The 26,271-nt window shown below is 33.9% G+C and overlaps 1 protein-coding gene across 2 annotated transcripts in view; it reads left to right on the forward strand.

Annotated features, from left to right (window-relative positions):
- Positions 1 to 1,145: 1,145 nt before the first annotated feature.
- The window catches only part of Prp19 (pre-mRNA processing factor 19), a 71,398-nt gene continuing 46,272 nt past the window's right edge, over positions 1,146 to 26,271 (forward strand). For both annotated transcript variants that reach the window (XM_090373786.1, XM_090373785.1), the window contains exons 1-4: positions 1,146 to 1,296; positions 4,898 to 5,047; positions 11,881 to 11,957; positions 21,059 to 21,116. In XM_090373786.1, coding sequence (XP_090229912.1) covers positions 1,278 to 1,296; positions 4,898 to 5,047; positions 11,881 to 11,957; positions 21,059 to 21,116 — 304 coding nt within the window. In that variant the 5' untranslated portion in view covers positions 1,146 to 1,277. The remainder of the gene's footprint in view (positions 1,297 to 4,897; positions 5,048 to 11,880; positions 11,958 to 21,058; positions 21,117 to 26,271) is intronic.

The raw sequence follows: 26,271 nt of genomic DNA on the forward strand, positions 1-26,271 counted from the left end.
TGCCGTGCGTGTGTCTTATGTCTGTTAATTGCGTATGTTCTATGGTCGATTGATCTGTTTTGCTTGACGAAAAACCACAGTTTCTGCTGGAAAACCATGCTATCTGCGCCTGAGACCGACTAACTCAGCCACAGTGTGAAAAAAGCCCATTGAAGTAACTCGTGTCATCGACGGGATTCGAACCTGGGCTTTTTCCGCCCGGTGTTGGGAGGACGGTGACGATACCACGGTGCTATCAGCACAGACTGAGGCGCAAAAGTATCAGTTAATCAAAGAAAGTGTATTATATTGCAAGTAGGAACCTAAGGCAGTACTAGAGTCCTCGTACCAGTACTGTCCCCCTACTAGTACTAAGGCAGTACTAGAGCTCCCCTACTTACAAACTATACTCGGGCTGCGCCATAATAACAGACAAGACGATCTTGCACAACAGACTAGGCATAATCCTCTCGCAAGAAAGAAAACCCGTGCCCAACACCAGCATTCTCCTGAAAACGAACGATGAAAAGATCAGGAAGTACACAGACCGAAGACCAGTCAAAGGAATGTGGCTTTTGGAACAGTAATGATTATCCAAATCACCGTTTCGACCACTAGCGTGGTACTAAAGAGCTCTCATAAGAGCCTAGCGATAATAAGCTTCGCAGAGAACACTTAGATGGAATTTCAGAAAGCCGCGGTTCTGAATACTTGTACGATAGTCAGAGAGTTCTTCGCCCAGTAATAATAGTAACCAGACATAACAACTACATAATGCTCCTAGTAGCAGTACCCGTCATTGGATAGGAAAACCAATCAAGTGAAAGAAGTGGAACACAATAATAATAATTAATTTTAATTGTTAAACATTAAATTATGTATTAAATATTAATAATTATTAAATATTAAGTACTACTAAGTATTAAATATCAATATTATTATGTATTAAAAATCAATACTATTATGTATTAAATATCAATATTATTGAATATTAAATAGTATTAATTATTAACTATTATTATTTATTAAATATTATTAATGATTAAATATTACTTATTATTAAATAATAATAATATTTAAAAATTTATACTTGAAGTAATTTCCATTTGTTTCTACTTCAGTAGCGACACCTAGTGTGCGTATGTTTGTATAGGCTTATTGGCAGATGTCAAGAAACGAGGGTGAAAGTGCGGTCCTTTTGTGAAAATTATACCTTGTTCCCTGTAATTTTAGAAATTGCACAAATTATAACTGTTCTTTACAAGTGATAGATTTTGTGTTTTTTATCAAATTCAAGAATGGCTCTTTGCTGTGCACGTAAGTTTCATGTTATATGTTATTTAATATATGTGATTTGATCTTAGAAATGTTATGTGATCTTTGAAATGTTATATGTGATTTGATCATAGCCTGTACGTAGTAAAAATAATACGTATTTTTACGTATTATGTTTACGTAGTATTTTTCTTAAAAGATATAATTTTATTTGGTTTATTTGCCTTTATATTCGTGTTTGGGTGCCTTTGTGCTTCTATTATTTAATACAGTACAGCATAGAGCAGGAATACTTGGTTACTCATAAAAAAATTCACGTGTTGCCTGTACCGATATATTATTTCGATTAGAACCCAACGGGATTCGTAATATAAAAGGTATGAGATTAGTTATTGGAGCATACAATAATAGCGGGACTTTATTGCTTGTCACTCGTGTTTAAATGTTTTTTTGATAGCGTTATAACCAAATTAGATTTCTTTTGTATGGGATGCCGTGACATAAGTGGTTGGTTTCCATATGTAGTCTGCATGAGCAGATCACAGTTGATATATAAATTTTGTCTGACGTGGAACCTTCAACATTACTTCCATAATTGGTTCAGATGTGGACGTTAAGAGAAGAAAAAAAAAAAGATGATGTTTATACAAAATGAGTTTATGAATAATAGAGTGGCCAAAAGATCAAAAAATAATTGCCCTAAAACTGGCTTATACAGAAAAAATCCTCCTCCAAGTGGATAAAAAGAAATTGGATCTTCAAACTTAGTAAAGAAAGATCACTTTCAAGATTATATTTTGATTTTTAGCATTGTGTTTGTACTTTGTCATATTTTGATTATATATTTTTTATTTTTATTAATTTTAATTCTGATAATAATGAGTTTACACACTGATATGATGGTAGATATAAATTCAAAATTTTAAAGTTCATTTATTTTACAGTGTATAATTACAGTCATCAAGAGGAATATTGATTTAAAGATCACAAATACACCATTCTTCTCTTAAAGTAACAGTTTGTTCAGTTTTTGACTATGGCTTAATTGTCTGGAACCCATATAGGAAGGTGCACTTCACCTTTTTATATGGATTTTCTTCCACAAGTGTATTGGAACTATCCTGCAAAATGCATATTTTCATGGCCTTCCAAGGAGAATAATGTGCTACTCTACTTTGCACACAATGCACTCCATCTGTGACATCAACAAATTCTGTAATAAATAGACCTTTCTCAGTTTTTTTTTTTTTTTTTTATGTAAACCCCAAACATGAGAGGTATTAGAACCTATAGTACTTAGTACCGTGCTTGGGTTGCCAACAGATTTTGCATACATTTTGTGTTGCTCTTTAGACATTATCTAAGAACATCAATAAAATTAAATTGTCATGAGTCTTGCAAGTGAATCTAACTGATTTTGATCTTCATCTAGGACTTGTTTTTTTTTTTTTTTTTATTGTGGTAAGAATGTTCAGTCATTTTATCTAACTTATTGTCATTTTCCTTGTTGACTATCATTGTTGTTCATGCACTGTTAATGGGTACAGTGTTTTATGCATTTCATTGCAATAAAATTTGGGAATCTTTGAGTAGGATCAAACTATCCCTATATTCACTTTGTGTGTCCCAGTACTAAGGAGATTGAAAGCAAACTGTAATTGTTTTAGCAAGGCAGACATAATATTAAATATTACTGAGCCTGACAAGATTGTTTGGGGCTAGTCAGGCCGAAGGCTGCCACTTGACCATTGGGCTAAGCAATCAATATTTTATACATACTGGCATTTATTATTAAAAGTATTTATGTGAACCAAATATATCTTTACTTTTCATTTTATTGATAAGTTCTCAGTGTGAGAGGGGTACGTCCTGGCTAAAAATGAAATTTATCAGAGAGGATTCTGGCTTTACAATGCAGGAATTTGACTAGCTTAATATTATGATAGGTCCTGTATTCTCTTCTTCTGAGATATACAAACTTAAATGCATATATGGACATTAAAAACTGATTAAAATGAACATCAGTATGTTAATGTAGAAGTATTTTAAAATGCAAATGGGAAGGACTATGGTTAAATAACTACCATGTCAACATGATTTGCTAGTCAAAAATCCATTGGCATACTGCAGCTGTTCTGGCTACTTGCAAGCAGTCTGGATAGCAGTTCTTTTATTAAACTCTCTTATTGGATCACTAAAAACTACTATTAGGTTTATATATGTATTATAGTCTGAAATTAATTTGTTACAGGAAGAGATATGGGTAGTCATTTTCACTCTGAATCCTAAATAGTATAGCATGGGTTTGTTAAGGGAAAGTCCTGTCTGACAAATTTGATAGGATATTATGACATGGTTACAAAGGAACTGGATGCAAAAAATAATTTTGATATCATATATTTGGATTTCAGGAAAGCTTTTGACACTGTTGCGCATGGAAGACTATTGTACAAATTGGAGCAGAATGGTATTAAGGGTAAGTTGCTACAATGGATAAAAGGATGGTTAAGTGGGAGAAGACAGAGGGTGGTAATTAATGGGTGCTGCTCTTCGTGGACTAATGTTATTAGTGGAGTCCCACAGGGTTCGGTGTTGGGTCCTCTATTGTTTTGTATATATATATATCAATGATATTGATGAAGGTAATATCAGGCTTAGTGTCGAAGTTTGCAGATGATACAAAGGTTGGCAGGGTTGCTAATGACAGTAATGGCAGTGTGCTACTGCAACAGGATCTAGATAATTTGGGCAGATGGGCTAAGAAGTGGCAACTGAAATTTAACCTTGACAAATGCAAAGTACTGCATATGGGTAGAAGTAACCCCAGAGAAACGTACCAACTGTGTGGTACTACACTTAAGGTGGTAGAAAATGAAAAAGACCTGGGAGTAATTGTGCAGTCAGATATGAAGTTTTCTGAGCAATGCAGACAGGTTGCCAGGGCAGGTCATGGGGTTTTGTCAATGATATATAGGAATTTTGCTAGCAGGGAGAAGGTGGTGATTGTCCCTCTGTGTAAGACAATGGTCAGGACACGCCTTGAGTACTGCGTACAGGTCTGAAGGCCTCATTTTAGGAAGGATGTTGATTTACTTGAACGTGTACAGAGAAGGGCAACAAGATTGGTGAGGGGAATGATGGGATCCTCTTACCAAGAGAGGCTTAAGTTCTGCAAATTGCAGTGTCTGGAGACTAGGCACCTGCACGGTGATGTGATTGAGGTGTATAAGGCCTTGAATGGGTTGAGCACGCTGAATTCTGATGGGATCCTTCCACTTGTTCAGATTACGAACCTAAGGGGGCATAAATTCAAATTAAGAAAGGACAGATGTAGAATAGATGTGCGGAAATTTACCTTTAGCCAGCGGGTGGTTAATTGCTGGAACAAACTTCCATCTGTCGTTGTGGAAGTTGATAGGTTGAATAAATTTAAGGAGGAACTTTACAGGCATTTGGAGGGAATGGTGTGATTTTTTTTTTTTTTTTTTTTTTTGGCTGATGCTGCATAAGCTCATACACTTGCTTTCTTGCATCACATGCTAGTACTACTCCATTTTGATATTTTAAATTTATTACCTTTTTATGATATGAATACATATGTCAATTAAAAATTATATTAATCATTATATTTTTTATATTATAGTTAGTAATGAAACTCCTGAACAGCCAGTTGTATCTCCTGTCTCAGGGAGTATATTTGAAAAGCGTCTCATTTCTAAATATATTCAGGAAAATGGAACAGATCCAATTAGTGGAAAGGAGCTTACAGAAGAAATGCTTATTGAAGTAAAGAGTGAGTATCAGTTTTTTTTTCTTTTGAAGAATAGTAGTAATTTTCTGGAAAATGATATACAATCAGTACACAAACAATTCATTTATTTTTGCAAATAATCATTTCTATTAAGGAGAATTGCTTTCTGGTCCAGCTTTAATGATATACAAGTTAGTTATCCTGATATACAGGATAGCCCATTTTAATGATATACAAGTATTTACTTTTATTATTATTAAAAAGTAAATACCTATATTATAGTAGTTTATTCTAAGATGTGTAGATCTAAATTATTAAAGCATTGCATGGAAAATGGATACTAACTTAAGAATTAAGGCAATCGAAACTGCTTTTTTTACATATAAATTTTTAGTGCATTAATGTTCAAGAATTATAGTACTAATTCTCATTATCAGTGGTTAGAGTTAATTTCATCTGATTTAAAGGTCCTTGTAAGCTACTATATGACAAAAAAAAAAAAATTCTCAGTTGCTTATACTTTTTTCCTAGTCAATAAAATGGTAACCCTCAAATTTGCCTTCTTATTATTATAATTATAATAATAATGAGAAGGCAAATTTGAGGGTTACCATTGACTTGGCCATCCATAATTCAAAACTTTTTGAGTCATGTGGAATAACAGTAATTAAAATACCCATGTTTTCCTTGCGTGTTATTGGTAAATTCATATTAATCAAACAGCTCATTCTCTCATACTAGATGGCCCATTATTAATTAAAAGCTTTTAAATTCCTTTACATGAGTAGTATTAGTAAGGCCAAATTATGCAAGGAAGTGAAATTTTTTTTCAGCAGCCAAAAATAAATAAATAAAATGAAAACAAAATTTTAGTGCTTTACCCATTCTCACAAGGTACTCATCCAGTTTTGCAAACTTAGACTCACTGCTTCCACCACATTGGGAGGGAATTTATTCTAGTGTTTGACAATCTGCTGTCTGTAGGTGAACTTCGTGAGATCCAATCTTCTGTTATTACCAAGATTTTATATTTGTGTCCTCTAGTTCATATCTCACCTATGAGAGAGAACAAACCTTCCTCACTAATTTTACCCAACTTCAGTTCTTTATACATCTCCCTTTAGATGTCTAGTTGTCAAATTTGCAGTCCGCACCTTCTAAGCCATTCTTCATATGCACATTACCTTGCACTCATTATCAGTGTGGTCACCCTTCTTTGAACCATCTCCAGAAGTTTTGTGTCTTTTTTTAGGTGTGCCTTCAGACTGGAATGCAATATTTCAAAATGCAGTCTAACCATTGCCTTATAAAAAAGACAGCAAGACAGAATACCATGTGCCTTCTTGGCTGACCTCCTCTCCCCCAAATCAGACATATCAGTTAAATTCATGCTGTTATACTAGTTAGTCTGCTGTTAATTAAAAGCTTTTGAATTTCTTTATATGATTAACTTTTATCTGTAAGCTAAATTAATTATAAATAAATTATTACTAGCATATCAAAAAAAGCACAAGAGATGTTAAATTACTTACTTTCTGAGTTATGAACCCCCCCACTTTATAATCATTGTACATGCAAACAAAACTCTGTAAGATAAATAAATATTTTTCTTTTTCCTGATCAAATATGGCTAGATAAAGTTTGCTGTATTGATGTTTAAAAAAACAGCCAGTTGAGATGCTTTACATTAATCCTGTCCTTCCGATGCTTTACATTAATCCTGTCCTTCCGATGCTTTACATTAATCCTATACATCCTCTAAGTTATGCAGGACTGAAAAATCCTTTTGAATTTCCCAGTGCTAATTATCAGTGAGTCACTAATTTTTTCCACAACTAGCAACAAATAATCCTATGACCTCTAACACTTCCCCATGCCATTAATTAATTACAGAACACAACGTACATGCCTTACTTCTGAAACAGCTGTTGTATTATATTATATGTTACTGTATTAACCTCAAAGTTTCCACGTGGTAAGAAATTTTTATTCCTGTGTAGTGAAAGTTTCCGTGTGGTAAGAATTTTTATTACTGTGTAGTAAAATTTTCATCTTGCATATCGACTTTCAAGGAGAATAAAAAAGCCACTGTAAAATGCTGGCTGGCCTCCTCAGATATCAGTTTTTTTGGATTTTCTGGATTATCAGATTTTTATTGTATCAGCGACTCTTATAAATAAAATTGTAAGCTGTAGTCCAAAACTAGTTGCAACAATGCTCTCACATGTTTACCGAATAACAGATTTGCCTATTTTTTTGTGTGTTATTGAAAACAGTAATTATTTAGGATGACTCATGGATAAACTTGTGATTGTTTGGTTTCAGCTGCATCAGCGACTTAGGCCATTTTGTATAGTCATATATTATTTCTATGCAAATCTGCATTTGTGGCTGAAAAATCCAGAATAACTCAAGGGAAAAAACCCTACTCCACCCAAAATTTAATAACTACACCTAAATTGAATTCTGTCAATAACTTCAGAAATTCCTCCAGTCATTGACAGGATTTGAATCCGGACTTCTCCAAACAAGTGACAAAACCACTATACTGTCACAGGGGACTTGTGGATAAATATAGCCATTCCTAATGGTCATAAATCCATTCTTTTTTTCACTGTCGTGAGAGGGACAAAAGTGTCCTAGACAGTCACAGCACAAAAACCACAATGCAGTGTGGCATGATTTTTTCGCACCGTTTCAATACCTCCTTTGAAATAGTTCCCCACTTCTTTACTGAAATATATCAGTAAAGAAGCAGGATACCTTTTTTCATTTTGAAGAAAGTGAAAGTTCCCTTATGTCAGTAAACTGCTCTGTGCTTTGCATTAGCAAAGATAGGGCCAATAGAATAGTATCTGATTATAGGAAAACTTTATTTTTATATGAAATCTTATTTAGTTAGTCTCATTTTTCTGTTATCTTTCCTGAATATGAAAGAATAGGTCATGCCTCTAGGAAAAAATATATATTGTATTTTCTGGACCATAAGATGCACTTTTTTTCCCCCTGAAAAATGTTTCCTAAAATTCCCCTCTGTCTTATGATCTGAAGGGATATTAGGTGCTTGCAGTGATGTTTTTATCTCTGGCTGAGGCTAGAGAAAGTATAGTTAGTATGTCCAGGTGGCTTTCTGGAAACATTAGCTGTTAGTGTTTCTCAAGTCTAGATAACACACAACAGAGGCAACAAAAAGGATGGTTGTGAAGTTAAATGTGTAGTTAGCTGCAAGTCTGGAGGCCTTAGCCAACTGTAGCATTTGGATATCTCAATTAACATATCCTTAATAGCATTCATCAATAAAATTAAAACTGTGAGAAGTGGGCTAAATGATGGAAGCACCAAATCATGATTTCACAACAGCAAGATGAATGAAGTAACTAACAATTTCATAGGTGTGTGTGTGCGAATGGGTGAAAAAACTTGTGGGAGTTAGTGAAAAACACAAGAGTTGTCAAGTCTTTTAAGAAATGTGAATCAGTAATACCTTTGATGGCACTGGAGATGAATCACTCTTTAAAGGAAGTGGAAGTTCAGATCATATCATAAGTTGATAGTAGCATTGGCAAATTTCTGGCATCCTGTATTGAATTAAAGCTTCATTCTACACTGACATTTTGCTCAGTAATTATTTTTTAAGATATGATGAATAAAATGATTTTTTCCAAAATATGCCTTCTAAAATGTGTTTAGAACTTTTGGTCCAGTGCATTCTATCGTCCAGGAAATAGTATATTTAAGGGCTTAGACAACTATTGTTTTTTAAATGTAAACTAATCTATTTATTCAATAATATTTCTCTTGAATATGATCAACTCCTCACCTGACATCTTTATATGCTGGCTTGATAGCAGAAAATAAAAAATATTTGATTGTAACTTGACTTTAGCTTTAAATTCTATTCTGTTTTGAAATAATAAAATATAGATCTCTTATCTAACTTCATTAAAACTTTATGCTTGCAAAGAAAAACATATAATCGGTCTTTATAGCATAAAAAATACACCTTGTATGGTTTTGGAGCAAATATTGATTTGCTTTTTTGCAGTGTAAAGTATAGATTTGGGATGTTTAAAGATTTTTATTTGGATTATCAAGAAAATCTTCAGGTAAAGGAACCACTAGGTGGCAGTATTGTATAATGTATTTTATACAGGATTTATTTCAAGATGTAACTAATTTTAAGGGAAGGAATTTTGCTTTTGCTTAGGTGATTACAATAGTTTTAGACAACTATAAATTTGGTCAGTGGCACCAACTGATGTTGCTCTCTGTAGGTGTTAAATTGGAAGTGTTCAGAGAAGAAATTGTAAAAGCTACTAAGAGATAGTGTTCAAGACCTAAATGGATGTCAAATGAGCTAAGAGTAGTGGTAGAGAATCAAAGTGCATGGTATAAATATAAGCTATCAGGGTACACAGAAGTCTACAGTTTAAGTACAAAGCATTTCACAATCAAGTTACAAGGGGGGGATTGGCATTCTAAGTCTTGCTAAGAACATGAAGAAAAGTAGCAAAAAATTCTTGCGTATGTTAACACTAGAAAGAAAGCAATGAACTACATTGGTCCACAGGGTATGAATTTAGGATCCTGTTCAGGTTTCTCATAGACAATAAATATTTTGCATCTGCAATCACATGTGAAGATGTTTTTAGGGATGGGGATAACAGAAGTATATATAATTCTAACTGAAAGCTAAATGATTTTATGATTAAGCTTAAATGAAAGTGGAAGAGAAATTGTTGAAGCTAAAAGTAAATAAAATACCTGGGGATGTTGGAATATATCCAGTTATGAAGGGCATTTAAAAAGTTCTTAGCCCGAGTGTGAATTGTTTATTTGAGGAGTCTTGTGACATGTTACTTTTCAACATAGTCCTCTTTGGAGTCAACACACTTTTGCTATTGATGCTGCAATGCATTGATTTCAGCTGCGAAGAAAGTTTTCTCTTGAGCCTCCAGGAATGCATCCACTGCAGCAGTGATATTACTCTTGGAGGGAAAATGGATGCCAGCCAGGTATTTTTTCAAATTAGGAAATAGGCAAAAGTCCAATAGTGCTAGATCTGGTGAATATTGGGAATGGTCCAAGATTTCAAAGCCTCACTCATGCAATGCAGCCATAGCAGTGATAGACTCATGAGTAGGCTTGTTGTCCTGGTAGAACAAAAATGCTTTGCTGAGTTTCCCTGGCATTTGTTTGTCTTTGATGTTTTCAAAGACTTGTTGAGTTACTATTTGCAAATGCCTCACATGTTCTGTGTGATATGCTCCTATGACTGTCTTGGCCCCTCTGAAGGTAATCCACTAGCAACTCTCCATCAGCACCTCAAAAAACCAATGCCATTATCTTTCCAGAAGAAGGAATAGCCATGTTTCCACTGTTTGGACTACACCTTTATCTCTGGCTGAAAGTGATGGACTCATATCTCATCCATGGTCACAAACCTTGTGAGGAAATTTACTGGATCTATTGAAAATGATGCACATGTTCACCTGACTTGCCAACTCTTGTGCATTTTTGATTTGCTGTCAATAATTTTGGGACCCCATCATGCTGATACCTTTTTCATGGCAATAACTTATTATTTTAAGAACATAAGAATTTATTATGTTAGCATGTAGCACACGTGTTCAGATGTGATATCTAAGATTCTGGCAATGTACCAAGGTGTTACTCATCACCAGAACATGCACACTCTCAACAACTTCTGGAGTGATGGATGTTGCAAGTTTTCCACAGCATGAGTCATCTTCCAGGCTCTCCCTCCCTCATTTAAATTCTGCTGCCCATTTCTTAACTATGGAATAGGAAGGGACATCTTTCCCCAATGTTGTAATCATATCCTCATGAATTGCCTTTGGAATTATTCACTTTTTTCCTAAATATTGGATGACTGCATGGTAACTGATTTTGTACATCTTTCCTTATTCACACAACTTTGTTGACTTCAGGACCTGTAATTAAAAAAAGGCATTATTGAAACTCTATGAAACTTGTTGAGTTACTATTTGGAATGTTATACATTAAGTACAAAAATTTTTAATACTGTATCACTACCCTTTTGTACTCTGGCCACAAACTTTTCAAACCTCTCTTGTATATTAAAAGAAGCAGAAAAAGAGGTAAGCAAACCCTTAACCATAATTATTATAGAATTCTTGGATTCAGGGAGGTCCCTATGTATTGGAGATGTGCCAATGTCTCTCCTTTTCATAAAATGGGATCAAAGGGTGACGTGATTAATTACAGACCTGTAAGCTTTTCTGTTCCAGGAAAATAATGGAATCAGTGATTAAAGAAACAATCCAGGATATTCTTGATGGGTGTGCAGTTATATGCAATCATAGCATGGATTTGTTAAGGGAAAATCTTCACTGACCAGTTCTGATCAGATCTCTGAGTAGATAGCTACTATAAGATAGTCATAAAAGAAGTGGATGCAAAAGTAATTTTTACATCATATACTTAGATTTCAGTAAAGCGTTTGATACTGTTCCACATGAATGACTACTGTACAAATTGGAATGGTGTGGCATTGGGGGAGAGTTACTGCTCTCGTGTCAGTAAATGCAGCGTGCTGAATTTTCCTAGCAGTTATCACAGAATAACATAAGAAATAAAAATTAATTTTTTTTTTTTTTTTTTTTTAAAAAATATTTTGGCTGGTGTTGCATAATCTTGTCTCTACCGAATAAAATTGCTTTTTCTATTTTTTTTTTTTTTTTGACTGGTGCATAAAGAATGTATAGATATCAGTAAATGATATCTATACATTCTTAATGTATGCATCATTTTAAAGTTAACTAAATTTATATTCTTTAGCACTGCTTTTAATTTTATAATGTTATTACATGCCTTTATATTAATTCTTCTAGCTCCACCAATTGTGAAACCACGACCGGCATCAGCTACAAGCATTCCAGCTATTTTAAAAGCACTTCAAGATGAGTGGGTAAGCTACTCAGTAAAATCTGTAAGATTAACACTAGTAATTTTTTTTTCTGTTATAAAATTTTTCCAGATCATAAAGGTTGCAATTTATTGTGGTGTTAAAATTCACTTTTTTTAAATTGTCATAATTGAATATATGAGGATAAGTAAAATGAAAGGGAAATTTCTGTTGCATGAAGATAAATTATATGCCACTATAGGTGGTTATAAACTTACTTAATAACTTAAAAAAAAATCATAGTTCTGGTTTTATTAATCTTTATATCTATGTGTGTGTGTGTATATATATACACACGCACATACAATTTTTTCTTGTGTGAGTCATACATATATTTTCAGGGCTGTTTCAAGTACATTTCAAATAATGTGTCCATTATATACACTAATTGTCTTAATCTTCTGCTACCATCTCTCATCTGTTTCCAAATTTATAATAAATGGCAATATGAAAATAGCTGCTACAGTTTTTTGGAATTTAGATCTAAAAATTGATAAAATTGAATAAGATGAACTATTTTATGATATTTTTATGAATTTTTCTAAGATTTAAAAAAAAATTCCAATTTGACTTTTGAGCAGCCAATTCAGAATAGGAAAATTAATATTTAAAAGCACTTATATGCAAAATTTTCATTTATGAAAATTTCATGAAGAAACTCCCTCCACATGGTCAGCCTCTAGTGGAAAACACACTACTGAGAGTCCACATTCAGACAACTCATTCCTGATTGGGTTAAATGTAGGAATTTGAAATGTATGTGAAATAAGAGTACTTGTAGATCTTCAGTTAAGTACTGTGTACAGGTGTGGAGGCCTCATTTTAGGGAGGATGTAGAGTTGCTATGACGAGTACAGAGAAGGGCAACAAGATTAGTGAGGGGAACAAAGGGGTTCTCTTACCAGGAGAGGCTTAAATTCCGTAAGTTGCAGCAACTGAAGACATGCAAGGCATATCTTCAGTTGCATGCAAGATGATCTGATTGAGGTGTACAAGGCCTTGAATGGTTTGAGCAGCCTCAATGCTGATGGGATACTTCCACTTGCTGAGATTAAGAACCTGAGGGGCATAGATTCAAATTGAGGAAAGACAGTTGTAGAATAGATGTATGGAAGTTTGCCATTAGCCAACGGATAGTTTATTGCTGGAACAAACTTCCATCTGTTGCTGTGGAAATTGATAGCTTAAACAAAATTAAGGCTGAACTAGATAAACACTCGGAGTGACCAGATGGGTGAAATGGGGAGATTTTTTTATTTTATTTTATTTTTGGCTGATGCTGTATAAACTTGCTTTCTTGCATCATATGCCTCAACTAATGCTAATGCTAATATTGTTGGCCATAGTTTGAATACATGATCTAAGAAATAGCACATCAGTAAACTGTGAAGCCTAGGTAATATGCCATTAATATGCTGAGCCTATGGGAATTTAAAAGGACACAATAACATGTGCTGTTTATATTGATGGCCATGAAACTGTACTGACCATGTTAAAACACTTCCTTATCCCACAACTCAACACTAATGTGGATGCTGACATACTACTCCAGCAAAATGTACACCTCTTCCTTGAACGGTCATTGTTCAGGAATGTCAAATGTCAGGAACATTGTTCAGTCATTGTTCATATTCTTCCTGAATATTCTGGCAAACAGATTGGTTGTATTGCTCAATTCTATGACCATGAAGGTAATGTGACTTAACCACCTTGAAATTCTTGTTATGGTATGGGGGCTTATTGAAGTTTACATGCCTCCTATACCAAACACATTAAAGAGCTGAAGATTCAGTTAAGTGAGTCACACATTAAGTAAATAGTAGTAGTGGCATGTGATGCAAGAAAGCAAGTGTATGAGCTTATGCAGCATCAGCCAAAAAAAAAAAAAAAAAAAATCACACCATTCCCTCCAAATGCCTGTCCAGTTCCTCCTTAAATTTATTCAACCTATCAACTTCCACAACGACAGATGCAAGTTTGTTCCAGCAATTAACCACCCCCTTGGCTAAAGGCAAATTTCCGCACATATATTCTACATCTGTCCTTTCTTAATTTGAATTTGTGCCCCCTTAGGTTCGTAATCTGAACAAGTGGAAGGATCCCATCAGAATTCAGCGTGCTCAACCCATTCAAGGCCTTATACACCTCAATCAGATCACCGCACAGGTGCCTAGTCTCCAGCCAATTTGTAGAACTTAAGCCTCTATCGGTAAGTGGATCCCTTCATTCCCCTCACCAATCTTGTTGCCTTTCTCTGTACACGCTCAAGTAAATCTACATCCTTCCTAAAATGAGGCCTCCAGACCTGTATGCAGTACTCAAGGCGTGGCCTGACCATTGCCTTATACAGAGGGACAATCACCTCCTTTTCCCTGCTAGCAAAATTCCTATATATCATTGACAAAACCCCATGACCTGCCCTGGCCACCTGACTGCATTGTTCAGAAAACTTCATATCTGACTGCACAATTACTCCCAGGTCTTTTTCATTTTCTACCACCTTAAGTGTAGTACCACACAGTTGGTACGTTTCTCTGGGGTTACTTCTACCCATATGCAGTACTTTGCATTTATCAAGGTTAAACTTCAGTTGCCACTTCTTAGCCCATCTGCCCAAATTATCTAGATCCTGTTGCAGTAGCACACTGCCATTACTGTCATTAACAACCCTGCCAACCTTTGTATCATCTGCAAACTTCAACATTAAGCCTGATATACCTTCATCAATATCATTGATAAATATACAAAACAACAGTGGACCCAACACCGAACCCTGTGGGACTACACTAATAACATTAGTCCAAGAAGAGCAGCACCCATTGATTACCACCCTCTGTCTTCTCGCACTTAACCATCCTTTTATCCATTGTAGCAACTTACCCTTAATATCATTCTGCTCCAATTTGTACAATAGTCTTCCATGCGCAACAGTGCCAAAAGCTTTCCTGAAATCCAAATATATGATATCAGAATTATTTTTTGCATCCAGTTCCTTTGTAACTACATCATAATATCCTATCAAATTTGTCAGACAAGACTTTCCCTTAACAAACCCATGCTGTGTCTGAATTATTGCTGCAGTCTTATCTAGATGATCCTGCAATTCATATTTAACCAGTGACTCCATTATTTTACCCAGAACAGAAGTTAAACTAACTGGTCTGTAATTACTCATGTCACCCTTCGATCCCTCTTTGTGAATTGGGAATACATTTGCACATCTCCAGTCCGTGGGAACCTCCCCTGAGTCCAAGGATGCTCTCATAATTATGGTTAAGGGTTTGCTTAGTTGCTTTGCCACCTCCTTTAATATAACTGGATAGATCCCATCCACTCAGGTGCTTTTGTTATGTTTAATTTCAACAATTTCTCCTCCACTTTGCTCTCAGTTATTACAAAATCATTAAGTATCCTGCTACAATTTGATAACCTTCTGCCATTTTCAACCTTTAATAATTCCTCATGTGTGAATGTAGATGCAAAATACTCATTCAGTTTGTTTGCTATCTGAGCAGGATCATCAACAGTCGAACCATCAATGTCAAGTGGACCAATCAGATTCATCCCCTTCCATTTAGAGTTTATATAAGTAAAGAAATCCTTGCTATTTTTCTTAGCATCTTTTGCCAAGGATTTCTCGTAATCTGCCTTCACCTGCCTTAACCTCCTTTGTGACCTGATTACAGACTAGCTTATATCTGCCATAGGCTTCTGAGTCGCTTGATAATTTATATGCATCCCATGCATTTTTCTTCTCTGTTACGAGTCTCATTAGTTCATTAGATAACCATTTAGGCCTAACCTTGAACAATATTTCTTAATAGGTATGAAACTTTTAGTAGCATTCACGATTAATTCCTTGAATGCTTCCCACCTAGAATTTACTGTTGGTAACATCGCCAGTTGATCCCACTGTACAGAATTTAAAATCTTTCTGAGACCACTGTACTCACCTTTACGGAAGCAAAAACCCTTTCCTTTACCCCTGATGGTAATTAAATCTTTAAGTAAATCCCACATCAGTACACTGTGATCACTGCCACCTAGTGGTTCCTTTATCTGCAAATTCTTAATACGCGAATGATCACTGCTGATAACCAGATCAAGAGTATTACCCTCTCTGGTTGCCTCTCGAACGTGCTGCTGCAGAAAACAATAAATCCACAAAAGTCTGACTAGTGTGTGAGTGACCAAACCACAAGTTCCAGTCAATATCTGGGAAGTTAAAATCCCATATTATAAGACATTCTGATTTACTAGCCCACTATTTCTCTGTACAATGGTTCATTGTACTCATTCGAGTCATTAGGCCTATAATACACTCCTATTCTTATTTTTGCTTTCGCAGTGCTTATGTCACACCAAACTGACTCAATAGTGCACTGTTCATCTATATCAACTGGGTGCACTTCTTTTCATTTTATGTTTTTCTTAATTAACAGCATAACACCTCCTCCCTTCCTATCCTGTCTATCCTTTCTGTACACATTGTACTCCCCAAATTCCAGTTCTGCATTCCTTATATCTGTGTCACACCACATCTCTGCCATCCCAACAATATCTGGAACTATAGATTCACAGTTTAAGTCAGCACCAGGGCTGACTTACACTGTGTGAATCTATAGTTATTAGCATGTGCTACAATGAATTTGATATATACAGGTGATACAGCTGCATTTCTAGAAGGTTAAACAGTAAAAGCTCCTTTTTCCTTCATTAACAATCAGAATTAAATGTAAATTTAATAAATATTTTCTTATTAAGTTTAAATGCCACAGTTTGATTCAAGTTGTTTTCTATAGTTACTTCATATGCAGTTTGTTTGCCCCAAAATATTTTGGCTTGAAAATATATCCAAGAAAAATAAAAGTTATTTTGATTATCTTGTATTTAACAAACAGTGAGGAAATAAATGTTTCTTTATACATTGGCAGAGAAAAGGTTTGTGCTTGATTTGCAAATAAACAACTGTGTTAAAAATAGTATATCTTGAAGAGATCCAATGCATCTTCATTAGCTGTTATAGAGCAAAATGGTATGGTAATATTAAATCAATGCTTTTCTTATTCAGTCTATAGCATCTTCCAAAATTCACGATGCAGCTCTTTGATCTAAAATATTGAGTGCTACTGGCTTAGATAATGAGGGCCACTATTTGTTATCCTTTTGCTCAGTTATTCATCCGATATACTGAGCAAAGGAATAGCAAGTGTATTATATGAAAATTTAAATAAAAACGTTAGAATGAATACAGAAGCATATTCATTTCCTTTGTACTGGACTTAATCTATTTGTGGGTGTTTTTTTTGTGAAAATTTGTTAAATGGCGTAAATTTTTAAATTACCTCTGGACAGGGAAATAATATGGTTGATAACTGCCTAATGAACTTATTATATTGTAGATTTAATTTTAGATTAAATTATAATATCCTCATTTAAATATTTCTTACCCACACTTTGAACTTTTAAAATCATATAAATAATTTGGCAAAAGTTTATGATGGTTATGTGACCTTTACACCTCTACAGTTCATTTAAAAGAGAGCTCCAGATTTATTTTATATACAGATGAATAAGATATTGTCCTTGGTCGAGTAACACAATTAAAATTATATAATATATATTATATTATCTATATTACACCACCGTGGTTTACATTGTTTGTAAACTAATAGCTGTTTTTTACGCCAATTTCAGAAATGTTATTCGTTTTTTTCTGTCACATACCATTTTTTTTTACAAATCACTTAAGTTGATGTCATGAATTTATTATTGAATGTACAGTGACTTCTTACTTTACACTTGTTTAAATTATGCAAATTTAAAATAACATGTCAATCATATTTACTGGAAAGTGCTCTCGCCAGTGCGATAGCCCATACATTTTCTCATTTTGTTTTGTCTATTGGAAGTGCATAATTTTTTTTATTTTGTGCTTATTTTTACTTATTTTGTTTTTATCATTACCCTTATGGCTAGTAAGCATCTTCGTAGTTCTAGCGGAAGTGATGGTAAGCACTCGAGGAAATCAATTTCGCTTGAAATTAAACTGGATATGCTTAAGTGCTACGAACAAGGTGAGAGCCTGGCACACGTTAAACATGATCTAAGTCTGAGTGAGAGTACATTATGTACTATTTGAGATAGTGCTGATAAAATTAAAGAAAGTGTTAAGAGTGGTGTGTCCTTAACTGCACAAAAGTCGTCATATACTCGGTCAAGTTTGATGGAATGCACAGAAAAATGCTTGCTACATGAACGAGTGACCAAAATAAAAAACATATTAACATTAGCCTAGCGCAAGTGCAAGAGAAAGCTTGTAGCTTTTATGATGATTTAAAATAATGTGAGGATGGGGAAGTTAAGCCTTTTTCAGCAAGTTCAGGATGGTTTGCAAATTTTCATCACTGGTATGGTTTTCATAATGTGAAAATGTGTGGAGAAGCTGCATCAGTCGATAAAAATGCTATGGATGCATTCCCTTTGAAACTGACGGCGATTATAGAGGGGAGTACATACACAAACAGATATTCAACCTTGATGAAACATGTTTATAGTGGAATAAAATGCCTGATTGTATTTCCATTATATTATATTTCCACCTTATCAGGAATGGAAATATCCATCTTATATTTCCAACACAAGTGTTTGAACAATCCAAACTTATTTTTTTATATTTGAGGAAGTTATGTAATCCTCAAGCAAATACAAGATATTACAGAATTTGTAAAAAAAATGTATATTGTGCTTATTTTGGAGTGAAACTCAGTGACCAAGATAAACAATAGGTTCCCCATAAAGTTTGCCGAACCCGTGTTGGAGCATTGAGATTGTGGAAAAATGGTAAAAAGAAGACTATGCCATTTACAATTCTCATGATTTGACAGGAGCTTACAAACCACTGTGATGACTGTTACTTTTGCTTAGTTAATATAGAAGGGTACAATTCAAAGAGTAAGAAGGGCATTGCATATCCTAATATTCCCTCTGCCATTAGATCAGGCCCACATGGAGATAACCTGCCAATTTCATGTCCTCCACTTATATTGGAGAATGTAACAGCAGAGAGTGCTAAAAGTAATCTGAAGATGAAACTGAAGTCTGCATTCCTGGAGACATTGAGTCTAGCCCTCAACTGTTTTCATAATGTGAACTCAATGATCTGGTAAGAGATGTAAATTTACCAAAGGAGTCTGCAGAACTCCTTGGTTCTAGATTTAGACTAAAGTCAAAAAATATTCTAGCACATAGGACATTTTTCTCATGGTACAGAGAATGGGAAATAGTCCCCTACTTTTCTGAGGATGATTCTATGGTTTTTTTTTTTTTTTTTTTTTCAGTAATATAAATGATTAACGAACTATTCAGGAATTAGTTAAAATTCTACATGGTGGAGACTTTTATTGGCTCATCAAAGAGGAGTCTCAACGGTGTGTTGCAATGGAAATAAATATGGGTCAATTCTAGTAGTTCACTCTGTGTATTTGAAAGAAATATATGAGAACTTGAAGCTGTTGATAAATATTAAGTATGAAAAACATGGTTCTTTGGTTTGTGCTGACTTTAAAGTGATAGGCATGTTACTTGGACAGCAATCTGTCTACAAAAAAATGCCTTACTTTTTGTGTTTGGGACAGTTGGGCAAGGAGTAAGCACTGGGATGTTAAAACAAAGTATTTTTGTTGGACCTCTAGTTCACAAACTGATGATGGACCGAGATTTTGTTGGAACTGAATAAAAGAGAAAAACAGATATGGATTAGCTTTAGGTCTGTTGTTGAGAATTTCTTAGGGAACAACAAGGATCCAGACTACAAGAATATAGTTGAAAATATGTTGGCAAACTTCAAGAAGCTTGGCTGCAACATGAGTGTCAAGGTACATTTTTTACACTCCTATATCAACTACTTCCCATAAAATCTAGGAAGTGTTAGTGAACAGTAGAGTGAGAGGTTTCATCAGGATATTAAAGACATGAAGATGAGGCATCAGGGGGAGGTGGAATGTCAACACGATGGCTGACTATTGCTGGATGCTGAAGAGGGACTGTCAAATAGAAGAATCTGCAAGAAAACTTTTAAACACACTGCTCTTTTTAATAGTATTTTCGACATGTATTTAAATATAAAAGTAGCATTTTATTATTATTTCAGTGCACAAATTCTGCCAAAATAAATAAAAATTTGTGAAAAATCTAATTTTCTTTCATGATTTTTGAAGAAACCTGATGTGATAGTAACAAAAGGAAGTCATTTTGATATCAGCATTAGAAAATGATTCAGAAACATCGTTTTCTGAGAAAACATTAGTGAATTTTTTTCAAAATGCAGAATAATGTTATCTATTCATATAATATAATCTATATCTATATTTCACGATGAAAGATTTATGGGCAGCAACCCATCTATTAAAACCATTAATAAACATTCTGTAGTGTATGTATTGATAGCTGTTCTTGTGCTTTTCTAACTCCTTGGGTGACTCTTTGGAAACTTTTGAGTGCGATTTTTTTATAGGTAATGCAAGCAACTATTTAGCAGTTTTTTGTTAAAACTTTAAAAATATGTAGTATCCCTGGTTGATGTTCAGCTTTGGGTACAGTATAGTGTAAATGTGGTAGTTGCCATGTAATATGTTGTTTGTTTGATTTATTGGTGCAAGGGCTACTAAGGCCATAATGCACCTATTACAATATTATTTCGTACAGGCTTGATAAACAGGTGGATTTAGATTAGACGGTATTTGTTTATTGTTCTCAGGAAGGTAAAGAGATCATTTATATCTGGTCCATCTCCGAGAATTTTCTGTAAAGTAAGTTGATTAGAGGAATGTAGATGTGAAGAGAAAGCTATTTGTCGTTCTCTCAAGTATAATTGGCAATCAAGGATAAGATGTTTTACTGTGAGTTGAGTTTGGTAGTTGCTGAATAGTGGAGGATCGTACCATGTGAGTAGGTAACTGTGAGTTAGGTTGGTATGCCCAATTCGCAATCTAGAAAGTACAACTTCTTCATTCCTAATTCCCTCGTGTAATATGTATATAATAGTGTTTTCCACACATAGTACTTTCTGTATGCTAAGCCCAACTTTTTGTTTCCTTTTTCAGGATGCTGTTATGCTGCATAGTTTTACACTTCGACAACAGTTACAGACTGCTCGTCAAGGTAAGGTATTATTTTTATTATTATATTTGGCACACTATATATGGATTAAATAATGATTTTTATACATATTCATAGGAATGTGAATAAAAATTATGAAATGTTATAAATGAAAAAAAAAAAATAGTTTCTATAGGTTGAAATTGCTAGGTTCATGCACTTCGGTTTATAGACATTAGTAAGAAATAAACCCTGTGATGTTTCACGATTCAGTTTGATTTAATTTTATTTTATTCTAGAAGACAGTTTATATTGGTAGAATCTAGCCTTACATGTTCATTGCAAAATCTATGATGCTTGCTCCAATATAAAGTGCTGCATCACAGTATCATTTGTATTTTAAAACTAGTATGCAGATGAATTTTGTTACCAGGTGTTCCTCCACAAAAGTAGGTTGCACCTTTTCAATTAAATGCAAGTGAAATTTGCTTTAAAATATCTTAACTGATATAAACATGATACAATACTAGAACAACTGGCTCGCAAAAATTACCTGAAATCACCGTTGCTGGTCATTTTGACTGTTGTGCATAAAATAGATTTTAACGTTGTGTTTTCACATTTCATTATAAGCATTGACATAAAGTAACTGCTGACAGTACATAGTGTTGTGCTTAGAGTAATGCACATAAAAGTACTGTTTCAGATAGCAAAAATTTGAACACAAAACTTTTTTGTCTAGGAAATAAATTGAATATTAAAAATTAATTTGCACAATTTAAACAATTGACAGAATTTGTTTAAATTAACAAATGACAGAATTTTTTTAAATTAACAAACAGAATTTGTTTAAATTAACAAATGATGAGTTTTCCAACAGTTTCTGTACACTTTTTTCACACAGTGCACATTTCTGTAATTTTGTTTGCCTTTCATTGTCTAATTTGGCATTGATGCTTTTGAGAGGTTTGACATCGCTGCTATTCTTACTGATTTGAGCTGCTGCTTTCTCTGAATCTATATATTCTTTTCTGTATTCTTCAGCTAGATTCAATATAAAATCTCTTCTCTTCATAACTTTCCCTGTCACTTTATAAATAATACAAGCATTGATTACTACAAGATCTGATACAGTCAGTTCTACTATAACGGTCATTTGAGCAATGCGAATTTGCTCCAACACGACTGATATATTAGGAAACAATGAGAGTATAATATGATTTTTGTATTGGCTCATGTGCAATTTTTGTCTGTGAGTAACACCAGGTGAACACAAAACCTGGCACCAAACTGAATGTAGCGACCTGAGCAGCAATACATACAAGTTTACGAAGCTTAAAAAATGTCCAACGTGTGAGAGTTATAATTCCCATTTACTGTAGTTGTATTGGTCGTAGACACACTGTTGTCATTCTCTGTATTCACAAGATAACAGGTGATATTGTAGCCCGATTCATGTTTTCAGTTTTTCAATCTAATTATAAATGGGTAGTAAACTCAATCTTATTGCATTTGCAATAATACCGATAGCTGGAATTTTGTGGGTTTTTACGTTATTATGGTGAAATGTGTTTCCCCTTCCATGAAATCTTCAATCATATAAAAAGCATAAATACAATTTCAGAATCTTCTCTTCATTCCTATTTTTAATGCTTGAAATTGCTATTGAGTATCTCACTTGTGCAATTTGTGTGTGCTGTGTTTGTCTTTATTGATTGCTTATCTTTTTTGCTGTTTTAATTTTTACAATAAAAAAAAAAAAATGTTAGTGAAATATCAATTAGTATGTATATACAGTCTAATTTGGTTATAACGAGCATCAAGGGATTGACAAAATTTCCTTTTTTTTTTTTAATTCTCAATAACTTGATAAAAAGATAGATTCAAAAAACAAAAGAAATATTAGAGAGAAAAAAATAATATTGGTATATACCTACATATTATGTATTAATATGCTTGTATTCAGTTTTTAAATCGATCCAGCCAACTGTTGTTACATACAAAATCGTTGCATCGTTTTGCAGATGTTTTTGCTTGGGCCTTCAAGATAGGACCATCTATTGAAAATCCAGCACTTCTTTGTTAGTGAACTATTGAAGCACTGCTTCATCAGCATTTGTAACCTTGCACTTTCTAAATTTTTTTTTTTTTTTTTTTTTCCCTTTTCAGTTATATTCTTTTCCAGTGCCAATATGTAAACATGTTTATTTTTCCACAATGTCATTACTGTTGAAAAGGATAAAGAAACTTTTTACAGACTTCAACATTTTTGCATGGCATTCTAACTTACTAGAGGATAAAGAAACTTTTTACAGACTTCAACATTTTTTGCACGGCATTCTAACTTGTGAATAATTTCGGCTTTTTCGTGAATCGAGAGAATTTCTTTTGTTAGTAGATATGTTTCCGAAGAATGGGTCATTTCTAACTGATTTTATTTAAAATGACAGTAAAGTGATCTGCATACAAAGTTTTTAGATGTCCCGAAATGCATACAAAATTCTTAGAAGTCCCGAAATAAATTTCTGGTTCAGTAAATAGGATAATGTGACAAGTGGAATGGCAGTGCACTATTGTATAGTCCCTGAAAAGACAAGGACATAAACCGGCCGCTAATCCAATGCAGGTGGTCATAAAAGCTAATTTGCCCTTTTCATTTTTGTCTATTCCAAGAATTGGGTTTTTTCGACCACCCGAGCAATTAAAAATGCTTGCATAGTTACCAAAATTTGTACTGTATATCCGTATAGTATGCTCGTTATAGCAGTGAGTGATTGTATGGGAATACGCATAAATTAAAATCATTATGGCGTTTTGCTCATTACAGCCGTGATCTCGTTATTTCCGTGCTCGTCATAACCAGGTTCAACTGTATTACAGTGCTATATTTACTATAATATTTATTTATTAGAAATTTAAGATGTTTAAACCTGTGTTAGCAATTTTATTGGGCTTTTAACTTTTTTTAGTGTTTTGCTTACCACACTGAACATTTTTTTTTTTTTTTGAATACTCTACCCCTATCTCTATTTTTTTCCCTTAAGTTCTGTTGTTATTAATGTGCAAAATACCATAACGGAGATTTTTAGGAACACATGTACCGTGTTATAGGAACATTTTTAGGAACACGTACCATTTCTATCTCAATTCAGAAATGGTTCCATTGGCAATAGGGCCACATATTCAGAAAGTGGTTGACTAGTTGGGCACATATAGTCTTTCTCGACATAAGGAAAGCCATTCAGTAAATATTTTGAAGTTGTGTCATCTGCCAACCAAAACTTTATACCAAATTCGTTTGGTTTGTTTTTTGTCCATATACTGGGTGAATCAGCATCTAGCTAGCTTTAGTTGGAAATAAATTTGCACCATATTTCTGAAGCTAAAGCAAATTGTCATTTCCTAGACACTGCTTCCTTCCTTCCTTCCTTGAAGAACATGTGCCGAAACTTATGAACCACTTAATTTCACAAATGTTGTTATATGATATTGTATCATAAAAAATTTTAGGCCTCATACAGTTGACCACAAACTGTCCAGTTCTAAATTTCTAGGACCATATGCTAAAAGTACAGTGATAAAAGCATCAAGTTCTTGAATGGATGTAGATCAATTATTATCTTTCATTTGTTTTCCCACTTCGATTTCAGTGCAGTTTTTTATGTATTTTATCATTGACGTATCTACAAATAAATGAAATGCACTTACCATAGAACCCATACACACACATTTCGTCTTGCATAAGGAGTTGGCCCAGGGTTATCATGAATTATGTTCTTTTGTAATGCATGTCCAGCTGAAGGACCACCAGATTTTGTAACTTCTCATATGTGCCCAGATTTTGAAATGTGGTTGCTGCCCACTGATAGACACATATAGTTTTTACGATTATGATTCTGTGTATTATTATCTACAGTGTCATTTGATGTACAAGAATCAGAAGTGTTATTTTCACTTGACTACTAAATTCCTCTATCCTCTTTCATTAGGAATCCATTTGTTTCTTTCTTTTTCTGTAAATTCATCTTCATTCTCCTCTCCAGACTCATTTTCAGATAGCTCTTCTAATTCCTTTAGACATTTTTGTATCTGCTCATGGGTAAAACCACAAGATTGCTACATTTTAGTAGCGCAATTGAACTAAAAGTTGTTGAAATACCTTTCCATGTATAAAGTTGCACAGAGTAAGATGACAAGATGCAGCAATATATAGTAGTGAATCCTATACATGCTCAGATCTGAATTGGCATGGACAGATGTGCATACATATACAACTGGGCATGTACTTGCACAAACTGTAGGGTGATTCAAATCACAAATGTTTGCCACAAGGTAAGTTTGGGTTTTAGGTATAGAGCTAAAATTTAAAAGAAAAATGTGTGCAAAATTATTTGCAATTGAGCATGCTGTAAGTTAATGGAAAGTTGGGAAATTCCAATATAATGTAAATATAAAGTTTCTGTCTATGTAAATTATATATGTATTTGAATCATAATAACCTAATGCAAATAGTAATGTGAATTTCTGAAAAATTATATTAGTAAATTAATAAGAGGAGTTTACCTCAATATAGTACGTAGAAGACTTCTGTATGACACCCTCCAGAAATTAAAAAGGGAAAAAACGATAAAATCGACAACTTACCGGTACATTAAAGTAAAATATAAATAAATAATTAAATAATCAATTTAACACAATTTAAAACAATTAAAATTCAAATTAACGCAATTAAAAGAATCTAACGAAAATATTCAAAACGATTTTCCTTCCTTCCATTAGGGCAAGAAGCAAGTTTTCTACTCTTAGCCTGTTCAAAATCTAGTTTGGACTGATTAATAACTTCTTTACAATTGTTGCGAGCTTTGGTGTAGGCAGAAAATGAAACTGAAGAATTGGAAACAAGCCAATTAAGATATGCAAAATCCTTCTCTTGAACAGCCTTAGCACATTTATTGGAAAGCCAAGGTTTAGATAAAGGACAAGATTTTAAAGTGGAGAATGGAATAGAGGATTCCATTCCTACAAGAATAATTTCACTGACACGATCTGAGCAAACGTTGACATTAGAAGTTTTGAAACAGTAATCCAACCAAGGAAAAGAAATCTCGCAGGTCATCCCATTTTGCATTCTTGTAATGCCAAACAATACGAGGTTGGGAATAAGCCATGAGATAAAGGCTCCATTGGAGAAGAGACAATCACCAAGTTGTGATCTGAG

The sequence above is a fragment of the Mastigoproctus giganteus genome, chromosome 5 (assembly GCF_048544385.1).
Source record: "Mastigoproctus giganteus isolate SK-2022 chromosome 5, ASM4854438v1, whole genome shotgun sequence".
Taxonomy (NCBI): Eukaryota; Metazoa; Arthropoda; class Arachnida; order Uropygi; family Thelyphonidae; genus Mastigoproctus; species Mastigoproctus giganteus.